The sequence below is a fragment of the Rhinolophus ferrumequinum genome, chromosome 15 (assembly GCF_004115265.2).
Source record: "Rhinolophus ferrumequinum isolate MPI-CBG mRhiFer1 chromosome 15, mRhiFer1_v1.p, whole genome shotgun sequence".
Taxonomy (NCBI): domain Eukaryota; kingdom Metazoa; phylum Chordata; class Mammalia; order Chiroptera; family Rhinolophidae; genus Rhinolophus; species Rhinolophus ferrumequinum.
In genome coordinates this window covers 39,921,988-39,933,715 of record NC_046298.1, presented here as the reverse complement: position 1 = coordinate 39,933,715, position 11,728 = coordinate 39,921,988, and the positions used below count along the sequence as shown (strand labels likewise).

The 11,728-nt window shown below is 52.8% G+C and overlaps 1 protein-coding gene across 1 annotated transcript; it reads left to right on the top strand.

Moving 5' to 3' along the window:
- The first annotated feature begins 2,268 nt into the window (after positions 1 to 2,268).
- RABAC1 (Rab acceptor 1) lies at positions 2,269 to 4,818 on the top strand. Its single transcript, XM_033128779.1, has 5 exons — positions 2,269 to 2,460; positions 2,781 to 2,993; positions 3,300 to 3,397; positions 4,392 to 4,493; positions 4,577 to 4,818. The coding sequence occupies exons 1-5, from the start codon at positions 2,405 to 2,407 to the stop codon at positions 4,663 to 4,665; spliced, it is 558 nt and encodes a 185-aa protein (XP_032984670.1). The 5' UTR covers positions 2,269 to 2,404; the 3' UTR covers positions 4,666 to 4,818.
- The last annotated feature ends 6,910 nt before the right edge of the window (positions 4,819 to 11,728 follow it).

Sequence of the window (11,728 nt, the reverse complement as noted above, 5' to 3'; positions counted from 1 at the left end):
CCCTCCCACAATGTCCTTGCCTCTGGACCCCACCATCCATGGCCCATGCTGTTCGACACCTCCAGACCTTTGCCCATTATGTCCTCTGCTCAGAGCAAGTACTGGTGGGGTATGGAGTACAACCATTTTCACTGAGTTCCTATAAGGAAATCCAATAGCTCTCATAACAAAAATCAAACCCAACTTTCCCAAGGTTGGCCATGGGAGGAAGCAGCTGGACCTGTGCCTTCAACTCTCTGCTCCCCAAGATTCATCTTCTTCTTGGGGGCTCTTTCACTGGTGACCTCTGAACTCAGGTGCTGCTCCCCCATTAATGCTCTGAGCTAAGTGTGCACTCGCCATCCGCCATTTATTTCCTGAAGCCAAGCTGGACCCAAGTGGGAAACCTGAACAAGACTATTAAAAGTCTGTGTCTGACAAACGGGAAATAAACAGTAATGAGCCAACTGATCTTCAAAGTGTAGTTCATTCAGCTTCAGCTTGGGACTTCCCAAGGGTCCTCCCTGCTTATTGCTCCACCAGCCCTTTTAGCAGGGGCCACCTACCCCACCTCCTGGGAATGTCGCAGGCCTCAAAGCCCAAATCTAAAAGGGATGTGAACCTTGGAAGACAAAAACTGGGGTTAAGGGTTGCCTGGATATCCCATGTGGGACTTCTTCTTCAGCCCAACCCAGCCTTGGAAAATTAGGCCCTCGGTCCATGAAAGGGAGCACAGGCTTCCCAACACTGCCACACACATTCTTGAGGATTTTCTGTGCACCCCTTTAGAATGCCAGTCATTTTCCTGCAACTCGGTGGCAAGGGCAGGGGCAAAGACGGAAAAACCAGTGCTGTGGGAACTAGGGAAAAGAAAGGCCCCGGCCTGAGATGCCAGCCACTCTGGGGCATTCCCTGATACAGGCCAACAGCCCCTAATACATTACTGTTAAACTCGAGAAGGCTGAACTCTGAAATAGTCGTAACATTCATGATAATATAGTAGCAATAACACCCACTCCCATTTATCGAGCAGTTGCAAAGTATCGAGACTCTTTCAAGCACTTTACTGGGACCATGTAACTGAATCGTCCTAACACCTCGAGTGTGGTACCATCAGGATCCTCACTGTCTAGATGAAGACACTGAGGTTCAGGGAGGTGACAAGGTCAACACAGCCTGGATTTTCATTAAAAAATTCTCTTTTAAATGTCCTCAACCCTTTTCCTTTCCCAACTTCCCTTCTTCCCATCCAAGGGGAAGGGGAAGGGTGTCTCTAGGTTTCTAGTCCTAAACCATTTATCCCTGAGAGCCCAAGGATTGAGCAGGGAGCTTTGCAGCAACCATGGCCCTCTCGCTAGCCTGTCTCTTGAGGAAGGAATAGATTCCCACGAATTCTCTAGAGTCTCACTATTCAAAATATGGTCCATACACCAGCAGCAGCAGCATCACCTAGGTACTTATTAAAAATGCCTATCTAGGGGCCGGCCCGGTGGCTCAGGCAGTTAGAGCTCCATGCTCCTAACTCCGAAGGCTGCCGGTTGTATTCCCACATGGGCCAGTGGGCTCTCAACCACAAGGTTGCTGGTTCAACTCCTGGAGTCCCGCAAGGGATGGTGGGCTCCACCCCCTGCAACTAGGATTGAACACAGCACCTTTAGCTGAGCTGCCGCTGAGCTCCCGGATGGCTCAGTTGTTTGGAGCGCGTCCTCTCAACCACAAGGTTGCAGGTTCAACTTCTACAGGGGATGGTGGGCTGCGCCCCCTGCAACTAGCAATGGCAACTGGACCTGGAGCTGAGCTGCGTCCTCCACAAGTAAGACTGAAAGGACAACAACTTGACTTGGATAAAGTCCTGGAAGTACACACTGTTCCCCAATAAAGTCCTATTCCCCTTCTCCAATTAAAAAAAATGCCTATCCATAAATGGGCCCCACCCCATATCTGCTAAATCAGAATTTTTATCTAGTGTTTTATCAAGCTCTCCAGGTGTTTCTTATGCCCTCTAGAGCCCGAAGGACAGCTCTACACGGTCCCCATTGTACACTGCACAAGAGAGAATACCTAACACTTGCTTTCGCCTTTAGAGCTCCTATAAAGCCCACTCGTGACAACCCACCTTCCGCGACGCCACACGCCCGGCTACTGAAACTACAACTCCCACAATACCCAGAGGCGCTCATTGTCGCTTTATGTGACTACATTTCCCGAATGTGTTTTGCTAGCCAGACCACCATCATGGCGCCCACCCTTCCCGACAGCATCAGGACTACAACTCCCACAGTGCTCCGCGACAGAACTCCCGCCCCCCACGGCTTCCGAAAGGCGCCACGTCCGCTGAGCTGGTTGCGGCCCAGCTCTTGCGGGTCCCGAGGGGTCTGAGGGGCTCAGGGCTCGTTACAGCTGTTCTACCCCTCACGACGCAGACATGGCGGCGGAGAAGGACCAACAGAAGGATGCCGAGGCGGAAGGGCTGAGCGCCACGTAAGCAAGCCTACTCTAGCTCCCAGGACTGAGACCCGGCAGTTCTGGTCCTCTGCCCCCTTCTCCCTCGGGTCCCAGGAATCTGGATCCCCAGAGACTAGAGTCTAGGCCCCTGGCTTCCTCTTCGAGGACTCTGGAGCCTGGGCCCTCGGCCCCCTCTTCCCCTGGGATCCAGGAGCCTCAGACCCTTACCCCTCCCTCCCCCGTCCCCCCCATCCTGCACACCCGCAGAACCCCGGGGTTTGGGTTCCTGCATCCCCGCTCTTGCTGGAGGCCCCGCCTCGGTCTTGATCTACCGCTGACCTGGCCCCGCCCACCAGGACCCTGCTGCCGAAACTGATCCCATCCGGCGCGGGCCGTGAGTGGCTGGAGCGGCACCGCGCGACCATCCGGCCCTGGGGCACCTTCGTGGACCAGCGGCGCTTCTCGAGGCCCCGCAACCTGGGCGAGCTGTGTCAGCGCCTTGTACGCAACGTGGAGTACTACCAGAGCAACTATGTGTTCGTGTTCCTGGGCCTCATCCTGTACTGCGTGTGAGTGCCGCCTCTCCGCCCGCCCCCGCCCCAACCAAGTGGCACTGGTCGGCCCCGCCCTCAGCGGCCAGCCCCTTCTCTCCCTGGCCAGGCACCGTCCCCATGGGATAGCTCTGCCAGACTCCCCGAAGGGCCAGGTCTCCCCCATCAGCTTGAGCAGGACCCAGTGTGACCAAATGTCACCTGAACTTGCCTGGTCTCAAGGACATACATAGCCTGTCATCCGCCGGTGTAGAAGTTCAGGGTCTGTCCCCCTGGCAGTGCCAGCCGCAGCTGCCTGACGAATGCTTCCCTGCCCTCTTCCAGGATGACGTCCCCCATGCTGCTGGTGGCTCTGGCCGTCTTCTTTGGTGCCTGTTACATCCTCTATCTGCGCACGTTGCAGTCGAAGTTTGTGCTCTTTGGTGAGAAATCCCCTGCCCAGATGCATCCGTGATCCTTCAAATTCTGGTCTCTTGGAACAAAAGCCTTACATCCCACACCTAAGTCTTCCTAAACCCCCAAACTTGGTCCCTTAAAATCTCACATGCGCCAGATAATGCCACCCAGCCTCAGCCACCCAAATTGCTATTCCCCAAACCTAGAATGAGAGCCCCCGGGGCTCATTCTCCTCCTGGATGCTGTCCCTTAAATCTACTCCTCCCCTCTCTCCCTGACTTGTACAGAAAGCGTCAGCTGCAGGTATCCATAGTAGACAGCAGGTGGCGATCTTACACTGGCCCAGATCTGTCCCACGCCTCTGTCCTGCTTCCTGGGTGGGACCAGAAAGATCTTGGGACTTCTCACAGAGGGAAGCTGAGGCCTGTGGCCCATATGGTCCCAGACTGGCACCAAACATTCCCCACCTAGAGCAAGCTCAATGTTTGGAGTGAGGACAGGGAGGAATTGGGATCAGATAAGCAGGTAGTCCTGATACAGTCCTTCAACGGCCTGCAAGTTACGTACATGACAGAGATAGGCTGGTGGACAGGCCTGGTGGGCAAGCACAGGGCATGGAGGGAGCTCCTCAAGCACAGTCACTACCTGGCTTCAGCCGCTGCAGCCCCCTCGGGCCTGCAGACCCAATTTTACTCTGCCACAAGAAACCAGAAATCTATTGTTAGGTGAAATCATTCAGTTTCTCTGTTAGCCACTAATCACATTCTTGGGGAATATTGTACAGACTTAAAAAAAAACTTCCACAGGTCAGACTTGGCCTTGGGCCACCAGTCTGAGACTCCTGGCGGACCGTGGGGACATTGGAGAAATGGGTGGGGCCAGGACTTGGAGGACCTTGGCATGAGTTTGGATGATCCTAAAGCTCCCAAAAGCTTGTGACATCAGACTGTTGGGGGCATCCGGGATTACTCTGGGAGAGGACACACGTGTCAACAACTGCCCCACGCTGTCTGCCCCCAGGCCGAGAGGTGAGCCCTGCCCATCAGTATGCGCTTGCTGGGTCCGTCTCCTTTCCCTTCTTCTGGCTGGCTGGTGCAGGTTCTGCTGTCTTCTGGGTCCTGGGTGAGTACAGGGGCTGGGTAGCGGGGGTGGGTGGTGGGGGCCAGGTGAGGGAGCAAGGCCCTGAACTGTCCATTTTCTTGCAGGAGCCACCCTCGTGGTCATTGGCTCCCATGCCGCCTTCCACCAGATCGAGGCCGTGGACGGGGAAGAGCTGCAGATGGAGCCGGTGTGAGGTGTCCAGCCTCCCGAGCCAGCTGCCCCATCCCTGTTCACCCCTGTCCCGCACGGCTCTGCTGCTCCAACCAACAGCCCTCTTCCCATCACAAGTCCAGGGAGGGAACCAGCTTTGGAAATAAAGCTGTTGTAGTTGTCATTCAGCACATAAGCTCCCAGGATCTGTGGGTCTGTGCGGGGTAATGCTGGGGTACTGGAACAGAGGGGGACACACGGTGAGGGGAAGACAGTAACTAAATAACTAAAATAGGATGGCAATGGTGGTGAGTGCCAAGGAGGAGAAAAGAGTTGTGGAAGGAAACTGTGCCAGGGGTCCCCAGGGCCAGCCCCCTGTTTGATGATTTGCTAAGAGGACTCAGTATACAGTTGGACTCATAGCTGTGTTTTATTATGAAAGGATACAAAGCAGAATCAGCAAGAGAAAAAGGTACATCGGAAATCAAGAGGAAGTCAGGCATGAGCATTCCAGAGTCCTCTCCCAGCAGTCACATAGGACGTGCTTACGTCCTCCAGCAGTGAGTTGTGACAACGTGTGAAATGTCTGCCAGGGAAGCTCATTAGAGATTCAGTGCCCAGGCTTTTTATTGGGGGTTAGCCGCAAAAGTACCCTCCATCTACTTTGGCTCAAAACTCCAGATTCCCAGGAGGAAAGCAGGTGTTCCTGTGAATTCAGTATCCTTTGCACAGTTTAGACAACGCCAGCCACCCCAGACGCCAGCCTAGGGCCAGGTGCAAAAGCAGGCCTCTCTAAGGACAGGGGTCTCATGTCTACTATGTATCTAGAGAAAGTTCCCGATTGAGCCAGGGAGCAGCTGCAGGCCCTTGGGAGGGAGAATGTCCTGGGAAGAGGAAGCAGTGAGTGGGTGCAAGACCCGGAGATGACAATGTGCCTGGAGGTCGGAGGGGTTAGGATCCAGTGTGGCCAGAGCAGATAAGCTGGGGGAGAGTGGGAGACCTGCAGGCTTCAGTGGGACTTTGGTTTTTACTCAGTGAGGTGAAAGGGACACAATTTGCATTTCATTGTAATGTGAAGATTGCCATGTGAAAATGCTGACAAAAGAGAAATACACCTGGTAGGGAAGCCCCAGGCAGATACAACAAAGTAAGGTGACAAAGAGGGCCTGAAAAGCTACTTCATGTGGGGCTGATCCGGGAGGCTTCTCGGAGGAGGTGACATTTCAATGAGCCCTGAGGAGCACAGGCCAGCCACAGGAAGAGCTACAGCGGGTGTCCCATGCAGAGGCACGGCCTCTCCAACCTCATGTCATCATAACTCACTGTTTTATATCGTTCATTCGGCAAGTGTTACCGAGTGAGTACCCACTGACTACCCGGTGTCCTGGAATCCTTCTGTCACATATGGTGACCACTTGAACATGGCTGGTCCAAATTGAGACGTACTGTGAGGGAAAATACACACCAAATTTTGAAGACTTAGTAGTAAAAGAACATAAACTGTCTCAATAAGTTTTTATATTCATTGTGTGTTAAAAGGATAATAGATATACAGGTTTAAATTATTTTCTTTAAAAAATGTGGTTAAGTAGAAAATGTAAAGTTGTATCTGTGGCTTGTTTTCTGTTTCTACTGGACACGCTGGCTTCGATGCTGGGGAGACGTCAGGGCCGCAAACAGACCAGGCCTTTCAGAGCGTCCGTTCAATGGGAGAGGCACTATACACCAACCAAACCACCAACAGGTGACTCAGACAGTGATAAGCATTCTGAAGCCAATAAAACGGGGCTGGGTGAGGCTAGAGAGTAATTGAGAAGGGCAGGAGCTCACTTAGATCAGGGAGGTGGGGCCTTGCTGGGCAATAAGGAGATTGTCCCTGGAGGGATGGGGGAGAGTATTCCAGGTTCTAGAAACCAGCAAGTGCAAAGGCCCTGAGGTCGGACCTGCTCAGTGACTAGGCGTCCTTAGGAGTGAGGGGACAGCCTCAGGAGACGCTGGTGGGGAGGATGTCAGGGGCCATCATGGAGGACCTGCAGGCCATGGTGAGGTCTTTGAATTTTAGCTTAAGGTCATGTGGAACTAGGGAAGGGTTTTGAGCAGGGGAGGGAACAGAATCGATGTGAATGTTAGAAGTATCCCTTTGGGGTCGTGTGGGGATGGGCTGGAGGGAGTGAGACCAGGGAGGCTAAGCCAAGCTGGGGAAGATGAGGCACGGACATGGAATGGAGAGGAGGGGCACGGAAGGCCTGCTGCCGGGCTGGGAGTGCATACACTCAGGTGCCTTGGAGGTGACTGTGGCCAGGGACCTGGGATTGAGATCACTGAGTCAAGAGGTCAAAGGTATTTGGGGTGATAGGGAAGACAGGAGGAGGGTCGAGGCTTGGTGACTGACCTGCATGGGAGCTGAGTGGGAGGGAGCAGGCAAGGATGACCCCCAGGCTTCTGGAAGACCAGGAGGCCCGCGTGTGTGGGTCCACACTGGTCCTAGACAGTTACCAGGGGTGCACTTCCAGTGACAACCACCAGAGGGCGGAAAAGTGCCTCCTCTAGGCTTCCAGGGAGGGAGCTCGAGATACACTCCTCCTGGGAGATGAGACCTGGGTGCCTGAGGATCAGAGGCAGGCACCTGGCTCTACTCCAAGACCAGCATGTCAGTGCCAATTTGGGGGTAGCAGAGAGCGTTTTGGCTGCTGATCCAGATACCACTGTTCCTAGGGGAGACAGTCTTCATGTCCATAGCGGTGAGTGGTCACGAGGTCCAGTTTCTGCTGCTGGCCCTAGAATGCATATGGTCAAGTGCCTTGTTGGAGGTGACTGAGGCTTGGGGCCCAGGGACGTGGGACTGAGATCACTGAGCCAAGATGTCAGCAGCTTGGGGCTGGGGGGCAATGGGAATTTGAGACTCAGTCCAGAGGCCTAATCTGGGGGTGACTAACTGCAGGTCCTTACTTCTGGTGTTGAGTTGAGAGGCTGAGACCAGAAGCTTCCATACAGGGTGGTCAAGACTGGGGATCCATTTTCCCATCCATCCTTTTCTGAATGACCTTGGGGTTGAGAGGTTTGTTTTAGGGTAACAGAAACTGGGGCTTGGTGTTTCATTGAAGGCACAGAAACCAAAAGTCTGGTTGTCTATTTTGGTGACAGAGGCTGGGGGTCTAGTTGGATGTGACAGATTGTGTATCTAGTTATTGACTTGATTAAAGAAACTGTAGGCCCAGGTTTGGGGTGACAGGGACAAGGGATCCAGTTGTCCAGTGTAGAGTGACAGAGCCAGGGAGTGACTGTACCTCATTTTGGGTGTCAGGCTGGGCATCTGGTTGTCTCGTTTGGGGTGACAGCTGGAGTCACCTGGGGTAATAGGAATAGACAGCCAGGGTAATAGAAATTGGGGATCTGTTACCAACTTTGAGGTGACAGATCGGTGGTCACTTATCTAGCTCGGAGTGACAGAGAAGGGGGTTCTTTTTTTTTTAATTTTATTGGGGAATATTGGGGAACAGCGTGTTTCTCCAGGGCCCATCAGCTCCAAGTCGTTGTCCTTCAATCTAGTTGTGGAGGGCGCAGCTCAGCTCCAAGTCCAGGCGCCGTTTTCAATCTTAGTTGCAGGGGACGCAGCCCACCATCCCATGCGGGAATTGAACTGACAACCTTGTTAAGAGCTCGCGCTCTAACCAACTGAGCCATCTGGCCTCCCCTCCAGCAGCTCAGCAGCAGTTCATTTTCTTCAATCTAGTTGTGGAGGGCGCAGCTCACTGGCCCAGGTGGGAATCGAACCGGCAACCCTTTTCAGAGCTTATGCTCTAACCAACTAAGCCATCCAGCCACCCCGAGAAGGGAATTCTTGAGGTCTGGGTTTCTAGGTGGCAAATTTGGGGTGATCACACTGGGGGTTCAGGGTCCTAGTTTGGGATGACAATGTTGGGTGTCCCCTCAGCTGTAGGCTACATGATTGGGATCTGGTGGTTTCCTTGAGGCACCAACGCTGTCTAGTTGGTGGTGACAGAACCTGGGAGTCCTGTTATGTAATTTGGGGCAAAAGAAATGGTGGGGGGTGTCTCATTGCTTAGCTTGAAGTGACAGTAACTGGGAGGATCCTTTGTTTAGTTTGGGAAAAAATCTGCTTGTCGAGTTTGGTGTTAATAACACAGTGGGTCTGTTTCTCAAATTCTAAGTGACAGATTAGGGACTCTTCTGGCTGGGAGTGACAGGGACTGGAGTTATCTGAGGTGTCAGAGGCTAGGACTTTTGTCATGGTTGGGGTGATGGGGCTGGGATTCTAAGGTCTAGTTTGGGGTGACAGACTGCAGTTTGATTGTGTGGTTTTGGGGTGACCAAGGCTGATAGTCCTGGAGTTTCTTTAGGGGTATCAGAAGTGGGGCCTTGTCTCTTTTGGGGTGACAGAATGGTAGTCTAATTTCTGGGATGAGTCACCAAAACTTTAAGGTTTGAGACGACAGACTGAGCATTCAATTACGAGTTCAGAATGACAGACATTGGGGATCTGGTGGACTTCATGGGGGTGTCCAAGATTTGTGGTCTGGTTTTCTCATTTGGGGTGCCAAACACACAAGGCCAATTGTTTAGCTTGGGGTTAACCAGACCAAGGGACTGGTTACCTAGTTTGGGTAATGATGCTGGGGTTCAGGGCTTTGGTTGGGGTAAGAGACATGGGGCGGCCACTGGGCTGGATTGAGGAGGCAGACACTACAGGTCCGTTGCCTAGTTGGGGGGACAGACCGACTGGGTCCTACTGTTTAGCTTGGAAGGCAGAGGTTATGGATGTGGTTGTGATGATTGAGATCTCAGAGGACTGTGGGGTTTCTTAGTCTGGTGTGGAGTCCACAGGTCTAGTTTGGAACATCAGAAGTGAGGGTTCATTTTCTAGATTGGGGTGGCAGAGATGAGGGGTCTCAGCACCTGGCTTGGGATGACAGAGACTAAGAGTTTGGGGTGACAGAGACCAGGAGGTTAGTTGTCTAGTTTGTGATGACAGAGATGTGGGATGAAATGACTGGGGTCTCAGGGTCTAGTTTAGGGTGATGTAGAATGGAAGTTTTCTTGTCTAGCTTGGCATGAGCGGCACTAGAGACCTGGTTGTCCACTTCAGGATGACAGATTGGAGTCTGGTTAAAGGGGCTGTGGGTCCAGGTCTCTAGTGTGAGGTGACGTGTTATGCATCAATTGCTCAATGTGAAGTGACAGGGCCTAGAGGGACCATTGTCTGTTTGGGGTGGCAGAGTCCCAGGGTATATAGTACTGGGAGTGACAGAGACTGAGGGTTTGCCTGTATCCTTTTGTGGGGAAGAATCTGGGCACCATTCAGGTTGACAGACTCTGGAGATCTGGTTGCCTAGTTTTGTGTAACAGAGACTAGGGTCCCCGGGTATTTTTGGGGTGACAGACTGGGGTCTGGTTGTCTGTTTTGAGTGACATGCTGGGATTACCAAGAATTATTTGGGGCAAAAAGATGGCCGGTTTGGCTGCCTAGTTTTATAGGACAGAAACTGGGGTCCCAGGGTGTCTTTGGGGTGACAGAGAATGGGGGTCGGGTGTTCTGATTTGCTAGGATCATGACTGGGATCTCAGAGCGTGTTTGGGGTGACAGAGATTGTGGTCTGATTGTCTAGTTTTGTGGGATAGAGACTGACATCTTGGGAGTAACGGACTGGCTAAGACAAGGTCTAGGTGGGAGATTCGGTACTCAGCTGCTAACTTGTGGGGACTGTTGAGAGTCCGGTTGTCTACTTTGACGTGCCAGAGTTTATGAATCCAGCGTCATGTTTAGGGTGACAGACTGTAGATCTAGTTGTTTAGTTGGGGTGACAGAAACTGTTGGTCTTGTTTTCTAGTATGGGTGACAATTACTAGGGTCTTTTTGTCCATTTTGGGGGAGACAGAGACTGAGATCAGTTGTCTAGTTTGGGGTGATGAGACCTCACAGCTGGGTGCAGGAACCCCCTGACTCAGTCACCCCAGGAACACTCAAGTGTTAGCACTTAGACTCAGCCGCATTTGGAAGGCAATGGGTCCCCAGGCTCTGCGCCCTGAATTAGGGGACTGGAAGGACAGTTTCTGGCACCTGCCTTGGGGTGACATACAGTCTCTCAGTTACAGGTGACACTGACTGCTTATTCCTGGGCCTGGGCCAATTTGTTGAACAATAATTGAGTTTAGGTTCAGAAACTGTGGGGCAAGTCATCTAGCTTGGGATAATAGAGTTGGGGTTCTCATGATCTATTTGGGGGTGATGGGGTAACAGAGATTGGGAATTCTGGTGGGTTTGAAGGAATTGAGATGAGGGATCAGCCTGTCTCCTGTGGATGAAACTAGGGGTACTTTATTGGGGGTTTCAGAGACTGGGCTTCTGGTAGTCTACTTTGGGGTGACAGACTAGAAACTCAGTTATCTAGTTTGGAGAGACACAAACTGGGGATCCAATGGCTCAATTTGAGATGACACCTAGGGTCGAGAGCTTTCCTTGGGGTGGCGTGACTGGGGGTTTGGGGGCCGAGCTTTATTTGACAGATTAGGGTCGAGGGCCTTGGGCCAGGAATCTGTGTAGTATGTGGCAACATGGCAGCCAGTTGTGCAGCTCAAGGCACAGACATGGGGTGTGGCAGTGCAGCTGGAGGCGAGGAGACTGAGGATTGCCTTTCTTAGTTTGCGGTGCCAGAAACTGTCCTTCCAGTCCCCTAATTCAGGGCGCAGAGCCTGGGGACCCATTGCCTTCCAAATGCGGCTGAGTCTAAGTGCTAACACTTGAGTGTTCCTGGGATGACTGAGTCAGGGGGTTCCTGCACCCAGCTGTGAGGTCCCTGAATGAATGTGGACTTTTGAGTAAGTGTGGCCTGGAGTGGGGAGCCCTGTTTGGGGGTTATTGAGGCTGGGAATCTGGGCATTTGGAAGTGGGGTCAGGAGGTCAGGACTCCAGGGCTCAGGATCCACTTGAGGGGTGTTTGATTGCGTTTGGGGATGTCTGTGACATGAAGGTCACTGGCTTTCAAGACTGGGAGGAGGATTGAGGCTGGGTCCCGAATCCCGGGCTGGGGGTCTCTGAGGCTGGGGCACAATGAGCTGGGGGACTTTCTGGCCTGGGGTGCTGAGCT

Excerpts from the sequence above, each read along its gene's own strand:
- RABAC1 (XM_033128779.1), top strand. The coding sequence starts at position 2,405 with ATGGCGGCGGAGAAGGACCAACAGAAGGATGCCGAGGCGGAAGGGCTG. Across the intron at positions 2,461-2,780 it reads GCGGAAGGGCTGAGCGCCAC|GACCCTGCTGCCGAAACTGA; the intron begins GTAAGCAAGCCT and ends CCCGCCCACCAG. Across the intron at positions 3,398-4,391 it reads GTCGAAGTTTGTGCTCTTTG|GCCGAGAGGTGAGCCCTGCC; the intron begins GTGAGAAATCCC and ends GTCTGCCCCCAG.